Here is a 24,337-nt window from a genome sequence, read left to right on the forward strand (position 1 = left end):
GGTGCGGTAGAAACCAGATGGATGGATTAAAATGCATGAGAAAGTTTTATATTTTGAACGTTATTTTTAACACTGTTATTACCAGCGGAATTATTAATTTCTTACCGTGTTAAGCAATGTCAGCCAAGATTTATCTGAGAGCCAGGTGCAGTCATCAAAAGAGCCACATCTGGCTCTAGAGCCATAGGTTCCCTACCCCTGCCAAAGACAATAAAAAAATGGGACCCATTCCCTCCCTGCTTGGCACTCAGCATCAAGGGCTGGAATTGGGGGCTAAATCACCATGAATAATTCCCGGGTGCGGCACCGCTGCTGCCCACTGCTCTCCTCACCTCCCAGAGGGTGATCAAGGGGGTGGGTCAAATGCAGAGAACAAATTTCACCACACCTAGTGTGTGTGTGTGACAATCATTGGTACTTTAACTTTAATGACGTGGCGGGTCTGATCTGGCCCTCGGGCCTTGAGTTCGACATTTGTGATATAAAGAATCAAATTAGATCCCGCATCCTATGATTTTTCAGTTTTTTTAAGTATTTGGACATCACTGAAAATGTTTAAAATGGAAGATAAAATGAAATTCAATAGACTGACAAAAAGTCGGCTTCACTGCTTGGTTGTCATGCCAACTTTTAAAAATGGAAGGAGGAGGTTCAATTTTGACTCTTGTTTGTATTTTTAGCTGCAGGATTTTCTCTGGTTGACTTAATTAGTCAGTTAATCTGCAGCAGCACACACACAAACCTGCTTCTTTGTGTGTGTGTGTAAGAGAGCCAAGCTTACATAAGCATGCTGAGATTGTGTTACTCACACACAACTTCATGCACTAATTGGATGCGAGGACATCAACATCAGCACTCTCACGTCATTTTTGCTCCCGTTTTGCCTAAAAAAGCATGGCTGCTGCGTCATTCCAATGTCCCAGAAGCTTCCAGCGAAACAAGGCTTAAGCATTGTATGGCTAATGCTATTTTCAGAGAAGCCCTCATTTCCTGTGTCCGTGTCACATGGGCTTGGACCCGCCCCCCTAAAAAGGCCATGAGCTGACCCACTCAATCAACAAAATGGAAAAATGAATTTGACCTAATTCATGACCGCATATTGGACAACATATTTAGATATGCGGAGTTTGCATGTGCTCACTGAACATGTGAACTTTGTCCTGCAGCACAATGCCCTTAAAATATGACATAGGGCAATTATTCTCAAACTGTGGTACGTGTACCACCATACTTGCCAACCCTCCAGATTTTCCCGGAAGACTTCCGAATTTCAGTGCCCCTCCCTATAATCTCCCGAGGCAACTATTCTCCCGAATTTCTCCCGATTGCCACCCGGACAACAATATTGGGGGCGTGCCTTAAAGACACTGCCTCTCTCACCTGAAATCTTCACCCCTCAACAGCCGCATGGTATCCAGACGTCCGCTTGTCGTCCGTTTAACAGCGTGCCGGCCCAGTCACATAATAATGTAGCGTTGGAAGGGTTTAACAATGGTCTTTACTCGAAGATGTCAAGAAATGCTGACATGTTCTATGATTTTTTTAACTGGGTTATTGATAACGCAAGGGATACGTGGTCAACAGCCATACAGGTCACACTGAGGGTGGCCGTATAAACAACTTTAACACCGTTACTAATATGCGCCACACTGTGAACCCACACCAAACAAGAATGACAAACACATTTCGGGAGAAAATCTGCACCGTAACACAACATAAACTCAACAGAACAAATACCCAGAACCCCTTGCAGCACTAACTCTTTCGGGACGCTACAATAATATCTCTGGCTTTTGGAGCTCAGTGCAAAACTGCACACACAACAAGAAGGAGGCGAAGCAGAAGAATGAAGAAGAGACATGGGGACAACGAGTAAGAAGAAGAAATATGTTTGCAAGTTCCAAAATGATTGGAAGAAAGAATTTCATTTCATCCAGAAAAGCTCGAAGGGGAAGGGGTATGCTGCCTCCACCTCAAACCCGCCCCCTCATGTCTCGAATTTGGAGATCTCAAGGTTGGCAATTATGTGTACAACCAGTGGTACGCAGGTTCCATTTAGTGGTACGCCAAATAGTCACTTGATTAAAGTACAATGTTTTATTTTCCTACATGCATACCAAATGTTACTGTTCAAATAGTGAGTAATGTTACAGTGGCCAAAAATATTAAATACATCTGCCTTGTTTTAACGAATAATTGGGCCTACAGCTATACTGTATTTTAATGTGGCTCATTATGGTGGTACTTGGACAACTAAGTTTTTTTTAAGGTGGTACTTGGTGAAAAAAGTTTGAGAACCACTTATATGGGGTTTCCTTCAATGGTGCATACACATCCTGTGAAGATCACACTTTTTAAAGCATATTGCACACCACGATGTACTATCTGTGGTGTCGCTTTAAACAAGCCAGTGTTAAGAAGCTCATTGTGGCTTACAATGACAGCATGAGACTGCTTCTAAGAGCTTCAAGGCGCTGCAGTGCAAGCCAAATGTTTGTCAGTATTGGGGTCCCCACCTGCTCTGTCACTTTACGTCATCTCGTGTACAGGTTCATGTGTAGGGCAGCTGAGTCAGACAACAATGTCACTAATGGTCTGACTAACCCGACTCGCAGTTCTGTCAGATTTTCATCCGGTCTGTTGAACAATTGGTGAGTAAGCCTGTATGCTGGACATTGAATATTGTGGAGTGTTTTTTATTTTATTTCTATTTTTTTTTTAATTTTATTTCTGCTTGTATATTTATTTTATTTGGGTTTAATTACTGTATGGTTTCATTTTCTGTGATATGGTATGGATCCCCTTGGGTCTGAAATAAAATGACTACTACTACATCCAGTGTGAACCTATAGTCCAGTGGTTCTCAAATTGGAGTACGCATACTCCTGGGGGTACTGAAGGTATGCCAAGGGGTACGTGAGATTTTTTAAAAATCTAAAAATAGAAAAATTTCAAAAATCCTATTTATTGAATAATACTTCCACAAAATATGAATGTAACTTCATAAACTGTGAAAAGAAATGCAACAATGCAATATTCAGTGTTGACAGCTAGATTTTTTGTGGACATGTTTCATAAATATTGATGTTAAAGATTTCTTTTTTGTGAAGAAATGTTTAGAATTAAGTTCATGAATCCAGATGGATCTCTATTACAATCCCCAAAGAGGGCACTTTAAGTTGATGATTACTTCTATGTGTAGAAATCTTTATTATAATTGAATCACTTATTTATTTTTCAACTAGTTTTTAGTTATTTTTATATCTTTTTTTCCAAATAGCTCAAGAAAGACCACTACAATGAGCAATATTTTGCCCTGTTATACAATTTGATAAATCAGAAACTGATGACATAGTTCTGTATTTTACTTCTTTATCTCTTTTTTTTCAACCAAAAATGCTTTGCTCTGATTAGGGGGTACTTGAATTAAACAAATGTTCACAGGGGGTACATCACTGAAAAAAGGTTGAGAACCACTGTTATAGTCCATATCAAGTCATATACTGCATCAATCTCCAGTATATGTACACATCTATGCATGAGGACATGTCAGCATGTACACTTAATGTCTACAAGTACACCATGTAAGACAAATTATGTACACAGATCCAACAAAACAAAGGCTATCCTGTCTATGATATACAGAATGCTATGATCGATCAATAAAATGCTGTCCAAATGTGTAGCGTTCTGATCTTTGCTTAATGAAAACCTCTTAAGGCCCAAGCTGTTTGTTCACATGCTTTTTTTTTTATTTATCTTTACTATCTGGGCTTATTGGACCCTAATTAGAATAAAAACTAAGAATTGTATTTTGATGTGACGTACTTAGTCCATAAGTACTTCATGTTTAGTGACATGCTAATTCTTATTTTTACACTTTTTTCCCCCCAAATTCCATTGCATGTTATACTCTTCTGACACCACCAGATGGCAGTATGAGTGTCCACATAAGCGGCCATAATACCCCAATTCAGCAGTGTACACAATTTTGCAAATAAGAGCTAAAAGGTGCTGTCCACACATGTGGCCACTAAGGCCTTTAGTGTTTTGATTGATTGATACTTTTATTAGTAGATTGCACAGTTCAGTACATATTCCGTACAATTGACCACTAAATGGTAACACCCAAATACGTTTTTCAACTTGTTTACTTGTTTAAGTCGGGGTCCACGTTAATCAATTCATGGTAAAAATGGATCTTGTTTTTTTTCTTTATTCTAGATTGGAAACACTAAATGTGTGAATGTGAGTGTGAATGTTGTTTATCTGTCTGTGTTGGCCCTGCCATGAGTTGGTGACCTCTCCTTGCCTTTGAGTTGAGTTGAGTTTGAGTTTATTTCAAACATGCAAGCATACAACATGATACATCACAATTTCTAGTTTCTCTTTTCAACATGTTCGAAAAGGAGTAGGAAGAAGCAGAGCTTATTTAATCCTACCCCTTTTCTTTTACATAACAGTTACTAAAACTTTTGTTCACTTCCTGTTCTCAATTTATTCACAATATACTTCATAAGTAATCGCAATAAAAATAAATAAATAAGTAATAATTGGCGAAGTAAGTTATATTTCACATGATGAGATAAGTAAAATTATTTTGAGAATGAATGAATGGATGGAATACATTCAGAATGTTTATCATGGTTCTTCTTCTTTGTACTTTATAAACACTTTAAGTTTGAAGAGTTTCTTGGAATGGATCATATTCGTACATTGTTTAATAATTCAATTCCACATACAGATATACTGAAGGTTTTAAGTGTTGTTTGAGCGTACAAATGTTTTGAATTACTTAAGATTATATTTCTCCTGTTTTTTCGCCCGAGTGCAGCTGGGATAGGCTCCAGACACCAGAAGGAACAAGCGGTGGAAAATGGAAAATTCTGTGATATTCTTGTATGGGAAATAAGACACTTTTTTTTTTCTCCCCAGTGGATCTTGAACGCAACACAAAGCTGCACCTGCTGAATTTTGACTCCAAATCAAGAGGCTAAAAATAAAAACATATCAAGCCGGACAACTGGAACACCCCCCACCCCTCCACGCACACGTGCAAGTCACCACGGAAACAAGCACTCCTTGGCACGCCCCAGAAGTCAAACATTTCAGCAGGAACTCATTCCTTCCTCAACATTCCTCTGACGACCATACAGCAGCACAACAACACCCTGACGTACTAAGCTCATCTGGAGTCGGTGGAGATTGGGCAGGCTTGACTATGGGCCGCAGCACGAAAACCCAAACAACGTGTGTGTGGCGAGCGTGTGTGCGTGACACAATCATTGCATGTGACATACTCATCATCATCATCATACTGACAGTAAAAGTTTGTGGGTTTGATGTGAGTGTACCTAATGAAGCGGCCAGTGAACTGTGAGAAATGTTGCCATCTGTCAGAGAAGTTCAACTGACCTTCTTCCCGTGAGAGGCTCCCATCATCCACCTCTCCGCTCCTCCTCGTCTTTGTGGCTGCAGGAGGACACTCCGGCGCGCGTCCCTCCTCTCTCCGCCGTCTATGGCCCCTTCCTCACGCTCCTCCTCGCTGGCGTCCCCTCAGCCACCTGTCCCAGGCTGACTTCCTGCTCTCTGAGAGGCTTAACGTAAGTGGCAGAGACAAGTGAAAAAACGGGTTACAGTAATCTGATTACAGCCGCTGTAATAGATTACATGACTTAGTGTGTTGCCTAAGAAAAGGGAGTGCAGGTCAGTCACCTTTGACCCTTAATTTTCTTAAATCAGCTGTTAATTTTAACACCAATGTTGTTCATTTTATGTCCAAAACTCCAAAAGTAGTGTAAACATCATCATGACTTTATGAGCCGTAGTGTTATACAGTAGATAGATAGATAGATAGATAGATAGATGGATGGATGGATAGATAGATAGATAGATAGATAGATAGATAGATAGATAGATAGATAGATAGATAGATAGATAGATAGATAGATAGATAGATAGATAGATAGATAGATAGATAGATAGATAGATAGATAGATAGATAGATAGATAGATAGATAGATAGATAGATAGATAGATACATACATACATAGATAGATAGATACATAAATACATAGATAGATAGATACATAGATACATAGATAGATAGATAGATACAGTGGGGCAAAAAAGTATTTAGTCAGCCACCGATTGTGCAAGTTCTCCCACTTAAAATGATGACAGAGGTCTGTAATTTTCATCATAGGTACACTTCAACTGTGAGAGACAGATTGTGGAAAAAGAATCTAGGAATTCACATTGTAGGAATTTTAAAGAAATGATCTGTAAATTATGGTGGAAAATAAGTATTTGTGTTCAACCATTCAAAGCTCTCACCGATGGAAGGAGGTTTTGACTCAAAATCTCACGATACATGGCCCCAATAATTCTTTCCTTAACACGGATCAATCATCCTGTCCCCTTAGCAGAAAAACAGCTCCAAAGCATGATGTTTCCACCTCCATGCTTCACAGTAGGTATGTTGTTCTTGGGATGCAACTCATTATTCTTCTTCCCAAACGCGACGAGTTGAGTTTATACCAAAAAGTTCTATTTTGGTTTCATCTGTTGACATTCTCCCAATCCTCTGCTGTATCATCCATGTATCCATTTTGGTATAAACTCAACTCGTCGTGTTTGGAGGAAGAAGAATACTGAGTTGCATCCCAAGAACAACATACCTACTGTGAAGCATGGGGGTGGAAACATCATGCTTTGGTGCTGTTTTTCTGCTAAGGGGACAGGACGATTGATCCGTGTTAAGGAAAGAATGAATGGGGCCATGTATCGTGAGATTTTGAGCCAATACCTCCTTCCATCAGTGAAAGCTTTGAATGGTTGACCAAATACTTATTTTCCACCATAATTTAGAAATACATTCTTTAAAATTCCTACTATGTGAATTCCTGGATTTTTTTTCACATTCTGTCTCTCACAGTTGAAGTGTACCTATGATGAGAATTACAGACCTCTGTCATCATTTTAAGTGGGAGAACTTGCACAATTGGTGGCTGACTAAATACTTTTTTGCCCCACTGTATCTATCCATCTATCCATCTATCTATCTATCTATCTATCTATCTATCTATCTATCTATCTATCTATCTATCTATCTATCTATCTATCTATCTATCTATCTATCTATCTATCTATCTATCTATCTATCTATCTATCTATCTATCTATCTATCTATCTATCTATCTATCAAAAAAAAATATCAAAATGTTTGTTACTTATGTAGTTTGATCATTTTCCTCGACTGTACTAACATCATGTTGTTTATTTTAGCATCATCTACAAAGATACAAAGAATTGCTATTGCGACATCTAGTGGACACATTTAGAACAGCAGTTTCTTTCATTCAAAAATTTCAGATTAATTTTTATACTTAGCAAACTCATCCCGCGGGCCATATAAAACCTGTTCACGGGCCTGATCCGGCCCTGGGGCCGTACGCTTGACGCCACTGGCTTAAAGGGTAGATAGTTAGTTAGTTAGTTGGTTAGTTAGTTAGTTAGTCAAGCCTGGGGAAGTTCTGTGCTGTCCATGTGATTTTCTATTACAGTAGTAAAGCAACATACGACCTTACTTTGTTCTGTGATAGAGCTTTTAACTCAAAACATATGTAACTCAAATCAATGTCTCCCATTGAAAAGAATAAAAATCAGTTCATTTGCCCCACCCAAAACCGCTCCATTTGAACATGAAACATGCCTTTTGAAAATATAATATTTTATAACATATATTGACAAAACAAAAAGCATTCTTTTTGGATCAAGGCATATGTTTGTTGATGACCCTCAGCTTCATCTTTCAATGTCAGATATACTGTGACTACTGAGCAGGTTAAAACAGCAAAACTGTTCAGTGTGCTATTAGACAGTCAACCGTCATGGTCCGATCATATTGATGGTATTTTAATGAAAATGGGAAGAGGTTTAGCCATGGTCAGGAAGTGCTCCACCTACTTGACATCCTCAACAATGGGTCAAGTCATACAGTCCTTGGTTTTCTGTCATCTTCAATACTGTCCTATATTATGGTCCACTACGACTAAATCTGACTTGAATAAACTGCAAGTTGTTCATAACAGAGAAGCTAGACTGGTACTTAAATGTTATTTGCGCATTATTATTTCATTTATGCATTCACGCCTGTCCTGGTTATCTGCTGAGCAAAAGATAAATTGTAGTCTCCTTATGTTCTTTAGAACTATCATGTTGGATCAATCACCAGATTACATTTACAACAGTTTTTGAAAATCAACTAACACACATATTCATGACACGAGGAGTGCCAGGAATGGCTATTTGGAACTTCCTGCTTCCAGGACAAATCTCTTAAAAACATATAGTCACTTATAGATGTATATCATTCTAGAATCGGTGGCCATCTCACATTAATGTCTCACAAATTATATTGTCATTCAAGACAGCTTTGAAGATACACCTATTGCAGCTGCCCACATGTCATGAATTTTTAATACCGGTTTTAACTAGCTGTTGTTTTATTTTATGTTGTACTTTTCTTTTGTATAATGTTTGGTAATGTACTGTATGTATTCTTTGTATATTTATTTTGTATGCTCCCATTTGGATCCCAGGAAGACGAGCGGTCACCTTGGCGTCAGCTACTGGGGATCCATTCAATGAACAATAAACATTAAACATCAATACGGTGAAAGAGCAGTTAGTGTGTCTGCCTCACAATACGAAGGTCTAGGGCAGGGGTAGGGAACCTATGGATCGGGAGCCAGATGTGGCTCTTTTGATGCCTGCATCTGGCTCTCGGATAAATCTGAGCTGACATTACTTAACAAAATAAGTCATTAATAATTCCACTTGTAATCACAGTGTTAAAAATAATGTTCAAAATATAAAACATTCTCCTGCATTTTTAATCCATCCATTCGTTTTCTACCGCACCTGTTTAAGAAGTTGCGTTAATGGTAAGGAGTTATTTATGTATTATTGGTTAGTGTGGGGCTTGCCATCCTGGGGGTTCTTCACACCACCAAGCACCGACATGAGAGCCTGTTTCAAGGTTACAATATTGTTTTATTTTTCAATAAGTCTTTCAATTGCTTTCCAGAAATTGTATTTTTCTCTTTCGTTCTCGCTCGCGCTCTGGCTCCAACCCTAACCCCATCTATCCTCCTGACTGCTACTTATAACAGAGCGACAGGTGATTAAATAACAAGGCCCAAGTGGGCCATCTACGCACCTGTAGCTGATTTCGAGGCCGGTCCTGGCAACACCCCAGTTCGCTGCAGGCCCGCAGGCCACGCCTCCTCCACAGTTAACCTCAGAATAACAATGTTTTTACAAAGAATAAGAGACCTATTATACTCTAGAAATGTTGGTCTTACTTAAAAATGGACGCGTTTAGTTGTGTTCAGTGTTCAAAAATATATAATATGGCTCTTACGGAAATACATTTTAAGATATTTGGCTTTTTGGCTCTCTCAGCCAAAAAGGTTCCCGACCCCTGGTCTAGGGTGTGATCCTGCGCTCGGGATCTTTCTGTGTGGAGTTTGCATGTCCTCCAGGTACTCCGGCTTCCTCCCACTTCCAAAGACATGCACCTGGGAATAGGTTGATTGGCAACACTAAATTGGCCCTAGTGTGTGAATGTGAGTGTGAATGTTATCTCTTTTTATGTGTTGGCCCTGCGATGAGGTGGCGACTTGTCCAGGGTGTACCCCGCCTTCCGTCCGATTGTAGCTGAGATAGGCTCCAGCGCCCCCCATGGCTCCGACAGGAATAAGCGGTAGAAAATGGATGGATGGACAATAGAACGTACTAATAACAATTACACTAGTTTATGAGGTAATGTAATAATGGTGCAAAGCGGGCTTGTCACTCATTTTCATTGAGGGCCACATCACAGTTATGGTTGCCCCAGAGGGCCGTTTGTAACTGTGAATAATATAAAGGTATAAGAATTTGCCTCATGATGTTACATTATTGCTTATGCATTTGATTATCATATATTATGTACACTGTAAAAAAAAATAAAAAAAACCTTTAGATTTTATTAGGGCTGCAAATCTTTGGGTGTCCCACGATTCGATTCAATATCGATTCTTGGGGTCACGATTCGATCATAAATCGATTTTTTCGATTCAACGCGATTTTCGATTCAAAAACGATTATTTTTCGATTCAAAGGGGATTCTGTATTCATTCAATACATACGATTTCAGCAGGATCTACCCCAGTCTGCTGACATGCTAGCAGAGTAGTAGATTTTAAAAAATAGCTTCTATAATTGTAAAGGACAATGTTTTATCAACTGATTGCAATAATGTAAATTTGTTTTAATTGTTAAACAAACCAAAAATATGACTGATTTTATCTTTGTGAAAACATTGGACACAGTGTGTTGTCAAGCTTATGAGATGCGATGCAAGTGTAAGCCACTGTGACACTATTGTTCTTTATTTTTATTTTTATAAATGTCTAATGATAATGTCAATGAGGGATTTTTAATCACTGCTATGCCGAAATTATAACTAATATTGATACTGTTGTTGATAATATTCATTTTTGTTTCACTACTTTTGGTTTGTTCTGTGTCGTGTTTGTGTCTTCTCTCAATTTCTCTGTTTATTGTGGTTCTGAGTGTTGCTGGGTCCGGTTTGGTTTTGGAATTGGATTGCATTGTTATGGTATTGTTCTGTATTGTTTTATTGGATTGATTAAAAAAAGAAAAAAAATAGATTAAAAAAAAATTCGAATCGATTCTGAATCGCACAACGTGAGAATCGCGATTCAAATTCGAATCGATTTTTTTCCCACACCCCTAGATTTTACTGTAAAAACTGGCAGTTCAGGCACCAGAACTTTACCATAGATTTCTAGATGTTTTGTACAGCATATTACTGTAAATGGAAGGAATGAACAGCACCACTATTTTTTTTACGGTAAAATTCATGCAAGTAAGCTGCCGTTTTGTTTTTTGTTTTTACCATAACATCGACGGTTGTTGTTTTTTATATGATTATTAATAGTAATACAATATTTGTCAATCAAACTGTTGTATAAATGTAATTTCTGTATGATTCCAATTATTTTTAACATTTTCCCAAGCACAAGCCACTAAATGTATACATTTCCTGATAAAATACAGACATGAGGCTGCGGCTAGTCAAGCCTATACCCTCTGGTTGCGCTATTCTTTAATGAAGCGGGTTAGATGACGCGTGCCTGATTCTGTTTGTCAGCGTGTTGCCAAAATGTATGCAGAAACATTTATTATATACCAGGACTTTCTTCTCTCACAGCCAGCTTCTCTTTAATTAGGTGTGACATCATTATTCTTATTAAGAAAATATCAAATACATGTCATGAGACCGCCATAAGTCAATCAATCAATTTAACTTTATTTATAAAGCAATTTTCATACATAAAAGTGCTTTACAAAGTTAAAAACAATACCCCGATGACCCATATCCCCCGTTATCACATACGTACACGCGGACACAGATACCAAACACAAACACGCACACACAACATACCCACATTTGCAACTATAGGGACCAATGATTGCATGGCTGAGTACAGAGGAGACATGTGAGTAAACACTATCACAAGATCCATCTGCACCAGGAGGTCATCAGACCATGGCCACCAGGACGCTGACACAAAGGCGCCCCCACAAGTATGGTCGATAACCCCTGAGGCAGATGGTTCATATGAGGAATGTTGAAAAAAATAAAAATAATACAACTTGTAAGATAGTAAGAACCATGAGTAAGGATAAAGCGTAAAATACAAGTAAGACATATAAAGATTAAGAGACAAAAAAAGGAGAAAGAATATAGAGTAAATAAATAATACATAAATAGAACTAAATAAAATATTGCATAAATAATAGGATAAAATGTAAAATACAAATGACTTCAATCAAATAATTAATATCAGGTAAAAGCCAAATCAAAAATGTGGGTCTTAAGCCTGCTCTTAAAAACATGAAGTGAGCTGGCGGGGGTTGTTCCTGTCATCTTTTACAGAGGAGAAGATAAGTAGAATCATTTTAACTTTAATAATGCAAAAATGTAATTATGGGAGGAAAAGTACCGAGGAGTAAACCCACACACATGCAAACTTCAGACGGAAATGGCCAAATGTTGATTGCAACCCTTGATCTCTTGACTGTGAGACTAGCAAGCTCACCACTACACCACTGTTCAGGGCCCATTAAATATCCGTTCATTTGGCCAAGCAGAGGCTAACACAATTAGCACGTAGCTGATAATGACTAACGACTATGAAGTGTATCCTGTTCTGTCACGTGTATGTCGGTAAACAAGGGAGCAGTAGTTCTAAATCTACACATTAAAAAAAAAAAAATTGGTTGATTTTACTGACAACTGACAGAAATTTATGGTAAAGATTTATGGTGGTTTTACAGTGAATTACCGTAAATGGAAAAACGTAGTACTGTTACTTTAACGGTACAATTTTGGCAAATGAGGTATCAGTTCTTTCCTGCAAAATCTACAGTTGTTGTTTTTACATTGAATTATTGTGAATGGAAAATATAGGCTCCAATAGGCCCCTGCAACCCTGAAAGGGACAAGCGGTAGAAAATGGATGGATGGATGGAAAATTCTGGGGACTGAGCTGGTATTTTTACCCATAAAAATAAAAATGCTGTCGCTTTTCCTTTTATAGTTTTTCTCAATAAATTACACAGGGCATAATAATATTGCAACCAACTTTAATTTTCATCTTAAATCTGTATCCTGTGTACAAATTATTTTCATATTAAACAATATCTTGCAAAAAAAAACCAATAACTTTAAGCCAGGTTATTTTTTCACATCCATCCATTTACCACTTGTCCCTGTTGAGGTTGCAGGGGCGGGGGGTGCTGGAGCCTATCCCAGCTGCATCATCAATCCAAAATCTTTATATTTAACATGTACACTTTTTACGAAAAAAATGTGGGTATTGGGCTTTGGCAAGACATTTAAGGATAAAGTAAAAATATAATACACCCTTTAAACTTTAATTGAATTTGTTAATAACCTTATTAATGCAATGCTTGGCTGCTTGTATGAGCTTGGTAATGGCGCCCTCTTGTGTCGTACCTCAGTAGTTACTCACTACGCCTGTCGTTTATGGCATGGCACTTGGTTTATCGAAGACTGAAAACTAAAGGACATAACATACAAAACTTTAGGCACTTTGTAAAGTTACAGGTAACATACTTAATACAAGAAAATACCTTGTGCCTGCCTTTCACTTTGGAGGTTGGCCAGGGGTCGGCAACCCAAAATGTTCAAAGAACCATATGTCCAAAAATACAAAACATAAATCTGTCTGGAGCCGCAAAAAATAAAAAGCCTTATACAAGTGTTATAATGAAGGCAACACATTATGTCAGTGTCTATATTATCTATATTAGCCTACTATCAAAGGCTGACGCAAATCTTCGTTGACAGAAATGTTGTATTTTAATTTTTATTCTACACATTTTTTGCAACATTGAAAATCATTAGTAAAATTGAGGCTTCTCTCAAGACGAGATAACTTCTGGAAATTACTGGCTCAGAATGGCCAAAGGTATGGATGTGTGTGTCCGAGTTTAGGGAAACGGCAAGCTGGGTATAACATTTGCTGTGGTCTGGAACAACATGGCACACAAACAACTATAAAAATGCAGGCAAGATAATGTGTCATGAGACATGCACATATAAATTAAATACACAGAGAACATGAGTAAAGGAAAATAATTGAGCTCAAATATACCTACAAATGAGGCATAATGATGCAATATGTACATACAGCTAGCCTACATAGCATGTTAGCATTGATTAGCTTCAGTTATGGATTGACCAAATAGGCCTGATAAGCACTCCAGCAAATCAATAAAATCAACAAAGCTCACCTTTGTGCAGTCACGCACAGCATAAAACATTTGGTGGACAAAATGAGACAAAGAAGAAGTGGCATAAAACACGTCTTTCGGTGGCAGCATTAGAGAGATTTGAAAATGTACACAAACTATGATGAGTTCAAGGATCGCTGAAATTAGTAGGACACATTAGGATCATTTTATGATCCTTAATCTAGATTTTTGTTTGCATTTTAAACTGAATTTGTTCTGTTGCCTGTGCTTTTTGTTTTTCCTGGGCTATTTCTTTTATACCCCATAACCTGTCTTTCAATTTTTTAAAAGTTCTCTATAAATAAAATGTATTATTGTTACTATCATTACTGTTATTATTAATCTTATTGGTGAATAAATTTTCGTTTAAGTCATTTCGATAACACTTACAGAACCATTTCATCCTCTTATGTATACCTACTTCTTACCTTCTCTTAACTTCTCTTACCTTATTTTACCTACTTCTCACCTCTTATAACTACTTCTTACCTTATTTTACCTACAATTGATCTTATTTTACCGTATATCTTACCTTCTCTTACTTACTTATTATGTTCTCTTATCTATACTTTATATACCTTCATGTACCTTTTCTTACCTATACTTTTTACCTTCTCTTACCTACTTCTTACCATCTTATACCTACTTCTGATCTTTTCTTACCTTCTTTTACCTACCTTTTACCTTCCCTTACCTCGTTCTTACCCTCTCTTACCTATACATCTTACTTTCTCTTACCTCCTTTTTTACCTTCACTTGCCTACATCTTACCTTCTCTTACCTACTTTTTGTCTTCTTTTATGTCCTGCTTACCTACTGTTTACCTGCTTTTATTTATTTCTTACCTTGTTTAATGTATTCTTTACCTTCACTTACCTACTTATTACCTTCTTTTACCTATTTATAACCTTCTCTTATGTAGTTTTTACCTTCACTTACCTACTTCTTACCTTCTTTACCTACTTTTTACCTTCAGCTACCTACTTCTTATGTCAGAGAAAGTTGTACATGGGCCGCTGAAATTTGTAGGACAAAACGGTGCTCGCCAAATGCTCTCATTAGTGAAGCATAAACACAAACCTATTAAACAGTGTGCTTTCTAAAAATTAGGATGGTTTGTGTCATGTTTGTCCCTTTACACAAACAATATCACAACAAAAAACATATTTTTCACCCTATTTTTTTCCCATTTCTATAAATTTTCAAAAAAACTCCACGGAGCCACCAGGGCGCCGCTAAAGAGCCGCATGTGGCTCAAGAGCCGTGGGTTGCTGACCACCGCCTAATCCCAAAATGTCGGTCTATGTAGTGAATTTTAGTTTTTTAATATAAGAAACAAGTAATAATAATACATTTTATTTCGAAGCGTTTTTCTACAAACTCAAACTTTCAGTAAGCAATAAAAGTAAAATTAATATATTACAAAACACAGTGCATGAAGAAATAACAGTCATTCACTTAAAAACAGAAAACAACTATGTATTGGGTAAAGTACAAGCAGAAACGATAGATTACAAAGGGTAGGGTTTTACATGAGTCTTGAAGGTAGACAGGTTAGTGCAGGTACATGCGGGAGTGGGTGGCAGTTCCGGAGGGCGGGGGAAGCAAAGCCAAAGCCTCTGTTGCGCCAGGTTCGGTGCTTGGCCACTGAGGGTAGGGACAGCAGGTTGGGGCGGGTTAGGGATTGCAGGTAGAGAAGGTCTGTGAGGTAGATTGTGTGGTGCTTTGAAAGTGAGTAGGAGGATTTTAAACTGTATGCCGTATTGAATTGGAGGCCACAGGAGGTTTATGAGGACAGGGGTGATTGAGTGAAGAGGCGGGCACGGAGTTTTGAATATATTGAAGTTTATTAAGGGTTTTGCATGGGAGGCCGAAGAGAATTCTATTGCAGTAATACCAAGTCGTACACCAAAGACTATAAAAATGGGACTCATTACCTCCCTGCTTGACACTCAGCATCAAGGTTTGGAATTGGGGGTTAAATCACCAAAAATGATTGCCGGGCTGCTGCTCACTGCTTCCCTCACCTCCCAGGGGGTGATCAAGGGTGATGGGTCAAATGCAGAGAATCATTTCACCACATCTAGTATGTGTGTGACAATCATGGGTACTTTAACTTTAACTTTAATCGAGTCTGGTGCCTCACCTATTCAGTAGCAGAATAGGTGAGGCAGGGGAAAAGACAGGCGATGTTTTTTATTGTTTGGTTCCTTATCTGGGTGATGTGTTGCTCAAAGGAGAAGGTGCTGTCGAGGAAAATACGAAGATTTTGGATGTGAGGTAAGTAAATGAGGGAGGTGTTATCAATAGGGAGGAAAAGGTCCTTGGCTGTTTGTGAGGGATTTGTGACCAATGATGATGACGATATCTGATTTGTCACAGTTTAGTTTGAGGAAGTTGAGTTGCATCCAAGTCTTGCTTTCAGAGTGGCAGGAAGTTGGAGTGCTGTGTGGTGACAGTGATTAATTTTGCTGCTATAGAGAGCCGGAGGTCGTCAGCACAACAGTGCAAGTGGAGACCATGATGTCAGATGATGCTACCAATGGAAAGTAAGTATAGAATGAAGAGGAGGGGGACAAGTACCAATCCCTAGTTGGTAGTGGAGGAAGAGCAGTGGTTGATGTGAATGAACTCAGAAATATGACTGAATTTTGGAGAGTGCTGTTCCAATGAAATTGCGGTAGAGGAGGATGGGGTGACTGATACTGTCAGAGGCTGCAGTGAGGTCCAGGAGGAGAAGGATGATCAGGTGGTCTGAATCCGATGCAAGAAGAAGGTCACTTGCGATTTTGAGAAGACTGTTTCAGTATTGTGGTTGGAGTGGAATACAGATTGAAATAGTTGGGACTTAAAGACCGGTTTTGAGCTGGGCAGCAATGGCGTGTTCTAAGAGTTTGGAGAGGAATAGGAGGTTGGCGATAGGCCGTAGGTTTTTAATTTTGACAAGGTTGAAACCACATTTCTTCAGGATGAAAGTGATGGCAGCAAGTTTCAGTGAGGGAAGGACAAACATGTGTTGAAGATTGATATGATGAGACGGGACACAGTAGGGAGACTGCATGGAGCTGGATGGAACGAGGTCGAACAGACATGTTGAGGTTTTCATGCTCTTCAAGATAGAGGAGATGTCGGACTGAGTGATCAGAAAGAGGACCTGAGTAGTTATGGATGAGGCAGGAGAAGGAAAGGGAAAATATGAGGAATGGAGGAATGAGGGGATGGATAGAGTGCTGTAAATATTTTTACATTTTGGCATTTAAGAATGAGAGGCATTGGTTCACATTTACGGATCGTGAATGATGAGCAAATACTGTCACTGGGTTTGAGGAGTGTGTTGTTGTTTTATCATATGTCTTATACTATAAATAAATAAATAAATATATATATATATATATATATATTTATATATGTATGTATATATATACATATGTATGTATATATATATATATATATACATACATATGTATATATATATACATACATATATAAATATATATATATATATATAATTTTTTTTTAATAGGGTTAATTTTAATTTTAGTAATTCTCCAGTGTATTCACCACTCAAAGATGGTGTTTTTTTTTTCTTCATCAAATCCTCAGTACCATGGTTTGCTTTTGCTTTGTAATGGTCAAAAGTACTGTATGTGTGTGTGTGTGTGTGTGTGTGTGTGTGTGTGCGTGTGTGTGTGTGTGTGTGTGTGTGTGTGTGTGTGTGCGTGCGTGCGTGTGTGTGTGTGTGGTGGGGGGGGGGGTTTCTTCTCTTGTCTATTATTGTTGTTTGTTTGTTTTGTACAGCACTGTACCTGTGCATGATAGTGCTATATAAATAAAGTGTTGATTGGATTTGATGGTGGAGAAAGGGGTCCTGGAGTCAAGGGAACCAATATGGATGAAGTGTGAGTAATAAAAGAGCAGAGTTTAAGGCACTTTTGGACTGGTGTCCTAAAGGGAAATGGCACTTTTAAAAAAAAAAAAATTGCCTAACGATCAAAATCATTATGAGAGTCAAGAACACACGTCTTTTTTTTTTGGTCCTAAAGATGATAAAACACGCTTGCAAAATGCGACTAGTGGGAGTCACCATTGTAGCCTTCGAAGCCCTCTAAAAAACCTTAAAAACCTTTCATTAACATTTTATATGCACGCTGCAAGTAAATACAACAGACTTACCGTATTTTAGTCATTTTATGCATTACTGGAACTTATTTCTTCAGTGCATTAATTTCCGTTTCCATAGCAGCGCACTTCCGACTTCTAGATACAAATGTATTTTCCAACTTCTGGAAACAACCGCAAGTGTGTTGTAATCTTCGCAGACTTGGTAACAGACAACAAAGACAAACTATTTTTGGAAAATGATGATTCACAACCTTATCTTTTGAACCTGAACATACAGAGGATGAACAGCTGCTTATAGAAGCGAGCACTAGCAGAGGGTGAAACATTGGAGCAGACGGTAGCCGAGAGATTGAAGTTGGCGTGACATGCCGTTATAAATGTGAAACTTGGAGTCAAGCTATGTTGACATACATGGTGTGCTTACCAAAATTCAACTCGAAAAAACTTCCCCGGCTAGTTGAACCAAACAGACAACAGTCCATTGAGTGTGTCATTTTATTATTGATCATTATAAGCGCAGCACCCACCAGACACACTGTAGAGCTAGGTGTGTTCAAACAAATCATAAAATGTGGGCTAATACTTTACAGATACTGTAATTTGATTGTTTGTGTTTATCAGTCAGTACAGATTGGCGTCCTATCGCATTGTGTTGTGCATTGCAAACTCAAAACCCATTCAGCTGCTGACGCAAATGCTGGTTTATCTCTTGCCATAGCTAGCTTACCTCTTGCCGTAGGTAGTTTACGGCCAATGTGTAACTCAGCCAGAAAAATAGTTCCTCATTGTTCACTCTTACAATAACAATGAAGTCACAGCTTCGTTATAATACAAGTTACAGAATGTAAATGAATTATGTTGCCGTTTTTTGGTGCATTTTTTAAGTGATTTAGAGGCAGAATGGATTGCTCCATTAGCTACATTGCCAGCCACTAAGGACGAGCCCATTTTCACAAATTAGAATACAAAATAAAAAAAAAAAGCGTATCTCATTAGGATTGTGAACAATAGGCAAAATTCCAAAAAAAGTACAATTCCCCTTTAAGTCAGTGTATTTTTTTTTTGTGAAAATGAAGATTTTTGCAAAGCCCTGGCAATGGATCAAAGGTCTCCAAATGTCGTAAATGTACACCGGCCTTGAGTGGATTCCGTGGAAGGTCCACTACGTTCACAAAGGGATCCGTACAGGTTTCCCTCTATATATAAATATAATGATGTTATAAACAAATATAATGATTGGAATGAAACTCAGAGTAACAGAGTAAAATATTTGTTTTTGGTTTTTTTCCCTACAAAATACTTAAGTCAAAGTAAAAAGTATGTCCCATTAAAATTACCCTGCCAAGTACAATGTATCACTCTGCCAGGTAAAACGTATCCAAAAAGTTACCTAAGTAAGAGTAACATAGTGAATGTAGCAGAGTAAATGTAGCACGTTACCACTAACCTCTGAGGACTTCATAGGCGCAATATATGATTCTCCATTACCTGTATTGTTAGCCACCTCTTGCTTGCAGTTTTTTTTTTACTATCCAGAATACACAGAGGAGAGAAAGACACATGTTCTTGTTTCACACAAAGATTGTGGACAATTAGTAAAATTCCCCAAAAAGTTCAGTTTTATTTTTTTAATAAACATAAATCCTAATTGGTTTAAATATTTATATTTCATTGTAAAGGCTCATTTTAAGCAGCAGGGACAGATATAATATAGTTTTCAAGCATTCTACATAGTTAAAATGACCATTTCTAATTGTATAAATCAAATATGCAATCAGAGCGTTGTGCGAGGCACTTTGCTTGATAAAAAACCAAGCAATTTACGGTTAATTTGATCATTTATTTATTTATTTTATTTCCCAGGGACGCAAATGGCACAGATTCGGTGGAATGCCCTATAAATCGACAGATGCATCAAGTATTACAGAAATATATTCCCTATACAAGGTGGTTGCAGCAAGGCTCAGGTTAAAAGGAAAGATGAATGCAGAAGTGTACAAAGATATCCTAGCATAAAAAGCAACTTTCAAGTGAAGCACTGTGAATGCTTTCCTTTCCTGATGTAATATGGACAGATGAATGGACAGATAAATGCTCAATTTACAGATTGATCAATTGATCGACAAACAGACGGATGCATGGGCAGACAGTTAGATAGTACAAACAAACATACTCACAGTGGTAGTAATGACAATAACACAACCGTGCATCAGTTTTTGTCATCCTCAATCCAGCCTAACCAGTATTTGTAGTTTTGGTTATCAAGATTTGTCACACATCTATAATAACCTTCAACTTTTAAGATGTTGTGCCATTAGATGACATATGAGTGTCATGTGAGCCTTTGCAGTGCTTGTGTGCACGCTGACATGATGGTGAACTCCGATAATAAAGCAGAAACCTCTTGGAGACGGTTGCCATGGAGACAAGCAAACGTCATCTTTTTTTTTCTTTATAGGTTGAACTTTCTTTATTGACAACCAGGAGAGGTAGAAATTGTCGACATCCAAAAACATACACAGATGTCTCTTGTTTTTTGTTCTTCGCCATTTTTCTTGAATTCAGTGTTGCGTCATGTGGAACAATTCTTGCTTAAAGGCAGTGCAACCTGTCTTTTTCCCATAAACGTCAATAATTTATGAAGCAGCAATTGGACGCGAATATTTAAGAGAAACGTTGTAAAGGCGTAGAAATTGTCGACATCCAAAAACATACACAGATGTCTCTTATTTTTTGTTCTTCGCCATTTTTGGTGCGTCATGTGGAACAATTCTTTTTTAAAGAAAGTGCAACCTGTCTTTTTCCCATAAATGTCAATAATTTATGACACAGCAATTGGACACGAATATTTAAGAGAAACGTTGTAAAATCACATTTTTCAGTTTAGCACAGTTCATTCTTATAGTAGTGGTGTCCACATCTTGAATAAATCTAATGGCCATTTTATATTATTTTACTTTTTTGTAAAAAGGCTGAAAAAATGTATTTGTGTTTAAAGACAAAGCTTTGTGTTATCAATATTTATTGGAATAAAGGTGGACGATAACACAGATTATCCTATCAACCCGATACCAAGTAAATACACAGACAGTATCCATCTATCCATCCATTTTCTACCACTTATTCCCTTTGGGGTGGCGGGGGGCGCTGGTGCCTATCTCAGCTACAATTGGGCAGAAGGCGGTCTACACCCTGGACAAGTCGCCACCTCATCGCAGGGCCAACACAGATAGACAGACAACATTCACACTCACATTCACACACTAGGGCCAATTTAGTGTTGCCAATCAACCTATCCCCAGGTGGATGTCTTTGGAAGTGGGAGGAAGCCGGAGTACCCGGAGGGAACCCACGCATTCACGGGGAGAACATGCAAACCCCACACAGAAAGATCCCGAGCCCAGGATTGAACCCAGGACTACTCAGGACCTCTTCCACCATGAAGCCCTACAGAAAGTATCACCCATACCAATACTTCACTTCATTTTTCAAGATACTTGAATGATTTTGTGATTTTTGCCTATAATTTTTTGACAATGATTAATTAAAACACTGCAGTACCATTTTTTAGGTTTAATTATGGAGTACAACAACAACAACAATATAATTACATCAACAGACTTTAAAAATGGAACACAACATTATAAAACAGTGTAACAATATCAAGATAATGATCAAATTAGTCCCTTATTATATATTTTTTTTACATACATTCTTTACAAATGTAAAATACACAGATATTTGTGACCATAAACAAGATAACTAAGAAATATGGATTTCATCATACTCTCCTATACACTGAAATCAATAATTTGCTGTAGATATTTGGATCGATTCATTCACCTCCGGTATCAAGCGTATTACATTAAAGGCCTACTGAAACCCACTACTACCGACCACGCAGTCTGATAGTTTGTATATCAATGATGAAATATTAACATTGCAACACATGCCAATACGGCCGGTTTAGTTGACTAAATTGCAATTTTAAATTTCCCGAAGAAGTTTCTTGTTGAAAACGTCAAGGAATGATGACGCTGGCGCGTGACGTCACGGACTGTCAGGAAATATTAGCGCTGCACCAAACACGGCTAAAAGTCGTCTCTTTTCATCGCATAATTACACAGTAATTTGGACATCTGTGTTGCTGAATCTTTTGCAATTTGTTCAATTAATAATGGAGACTATAAAGAACAATGCTGTTGGTGGAAAGCGGTGGATTAAAGCTGTCTTTAGCACTGAGACACAGCCGGTGTTTCTTTGTTTTTAACACAGAGCGGTCAAGCGAGCATGTTTCTCTACGTCAACCAGCATGTTTTTGGTTGGGAAAATTGTGATATATATCTTACCGGAGACATCATTGGATTATTCGTCCTCCTGCAGTAGCTGTTTAAAAGACAGCTGTGAGCTTGGCTCCTCGGCTTCCCTCTGAGTCACTGCGTGTTCACAGCAGTCATCCGACCTCGAGGTATGTCTTTACAATCTCACTAAAACACTATAAAAACAATAAGCAGATAAGGGATCTTCCAGAATGTCTAATTACATCTGAAACGCTCACACTGCTGCCGCCCGGAGCCGTCGCTTTTTATTTTATTTTTATTTTTTTCTAGTCCTTCGCTATCAATATCATCATCCACAAATCTTTCATCCTCGCTCAAATAATGGGGAAATTGTCGTTTTCTCGGTCCGAGTAGCTCTTGCTGCTGGAGGCTCCCATTAAAAACAATGTGAGGACGTGAGGAGCCCTCACCCTTGTGACGTCAACGTCTGCGACTTCCGGTAAAGGCGAGGCTTTTTTATCAGCAACAAAAGTTGCGAACTTTATCGTCGATGTTCTCTACTAAATCCTTTCAGCAAAAATATGGCAATATCGTGAAATGATCAAGTATGACACATAGAATGGACCTGCTATCCCCGTTTGAATAAGAAAATCTCATTTCAGTAGGCCTTTAAATGTGATTAGTTATTTAGAAATGGTTGGCAAATGTGCCTTTTGCAGCAATTAAGCCAGGCAAACCATCTCAATATTCACAATGTTGGTTTGAAAAAGAATACTACAGAGGTCGTGCTAGCCATCGATTGCATTATTTCATTGTTTAAAACCGGGGTCACCAACGCGGTGCCCGCAGGCACCAGGTAGCAAGGACCAGATGAGTCGCCCGCTTGCCTGTTCTAAAAATAGTTCAAATAGCAGCACTTACCAGTGAGCTGCCTCTATTTTCTAAATTGTATTTATTTACTTGCAAGTTGGTCTCGCTTTCCTCGACATTTTTAATTCTAAGAGAGACAAAACTCAAATTGAATTGTAAAATCCAAGAAAATATTTTAAAGACTTGGTCTTCACTTGTTTAAATAAATTAATTTATTTTTTTTACTTTGCTTCTTATAACTTTCAGAAAGACAATTTTAGAGAAAAAATACAATTTCCTGACAATTTAAATCAATGTTCAGGTATTTTTTTAATTGTAAAGAATAATAAATACATTTTAATTTAATTCTTCATTTTAGCTTCTGTTTTTTTTACGAAGAATATTTGTGAAATATTTCTTCAAACTTATTATGGTTAAAATTCAAAAAAATTATTCTGGCAAATGTAGAAAATCTGTAAAATCAAATTTATAACTTATTTAAAAGTCTTTTGAATTTCTATGCAGTTTTTGTTCCAGAAAATCTAGAAGAAATAATGATTTGTCTTTGTCAGAAATATAGCTTGGTCCAGTTTGTTATCTATTCTAACAAAGTGCAGATTGGATTTTAACCTATTTAAAACAAGTCATCAAAAATATATATTTATTGTGAAGAATCATTAAGATAAGGGGTGTCAAACTCATTTTAGATGGGGGGCCACATGAAGAAAAATCTACTCCCAAGTGGGCCGGACTGGTAAAATCACGGCACAATAACTTGAAAATAAAGACAACTTCAGATTGTTTTCTTTGTTTGAAAATAGAACAAGCACATTCTGAAAATGTACAAATCATAATTTTGTCAGGGTTATTTACACTTACATGTTGTGGTTAATTCTACGCTATCTTTTTTTGTTGTTATTTATACTTTCTGAATAATTTATATGATAATATTGTATTTATGTTGCAATTGTCGTTTTGGTGTCATATGCTCTGTTATCTGTTTGGATCAGGGGTGTCAAACTCATTTTAGATGGGGGGCCACATGGAGAAAAATTTACTCCCAAGTGGGCCGGACTGGTAAAATCACTGCACGATAACTTCAAAATAAAGACAACTTCAGATTGTTTTCTTTGTTTAAAAATAGAATAAGCACATTCTGAAAATGTACAAATCATAATGTTGTTGGGGTT

At 37.7% G+C, this 24,337-nt stretch overlaps 1 protein-coding gene across 3 annotated transcripts in view; it reads right to left on the reverse strand.

Moving 5' to 3' along the window:
- Positions 1-5,600, reverse strand: part of LOC133535313 (protein FAM107B-like) — a 20,411-nt gene extending 14,811 nt beyond the window's left edge. The window contains exon 1 of one of the 3 annotated variants that reach the window (XM_061875019.1): positions 5,416-5,600. In XM_061875019.1, the coding sequence (XP_061731003.1) occupies positions 5,416-5,442 (27 nt within the window). In that variant the 5' untranslated portion in view covers positions 5,443-5,600. Of the gene's footprint in view, positions 1-809; positions 885-5,415 lie in introns of those variants that run through there. The other 2 variants (XM_061875016.1, XM_061875017.1) reach the window with 2 other exon arrangements.
- Positions 5,601-24,337: the final 18,737 nt, after the last annotated feature.

This window comes from Nerophis ophidion, linkage group LG16 (assembly GCF_033978795.1).
Source record: "Nerophis ophidion isolate RoL-2023_Sa linkage group LG16, RoL_Noph_v1.0, whole genome shotgun sequence".
NCBI classification, from domain to species: domain Eukaryota; kingdom Metazoa; phylum Chordata; class Actinopteri; order Syngnathiformes; family Syngnathidae; genus Nerophis; species Nerophis ophidion.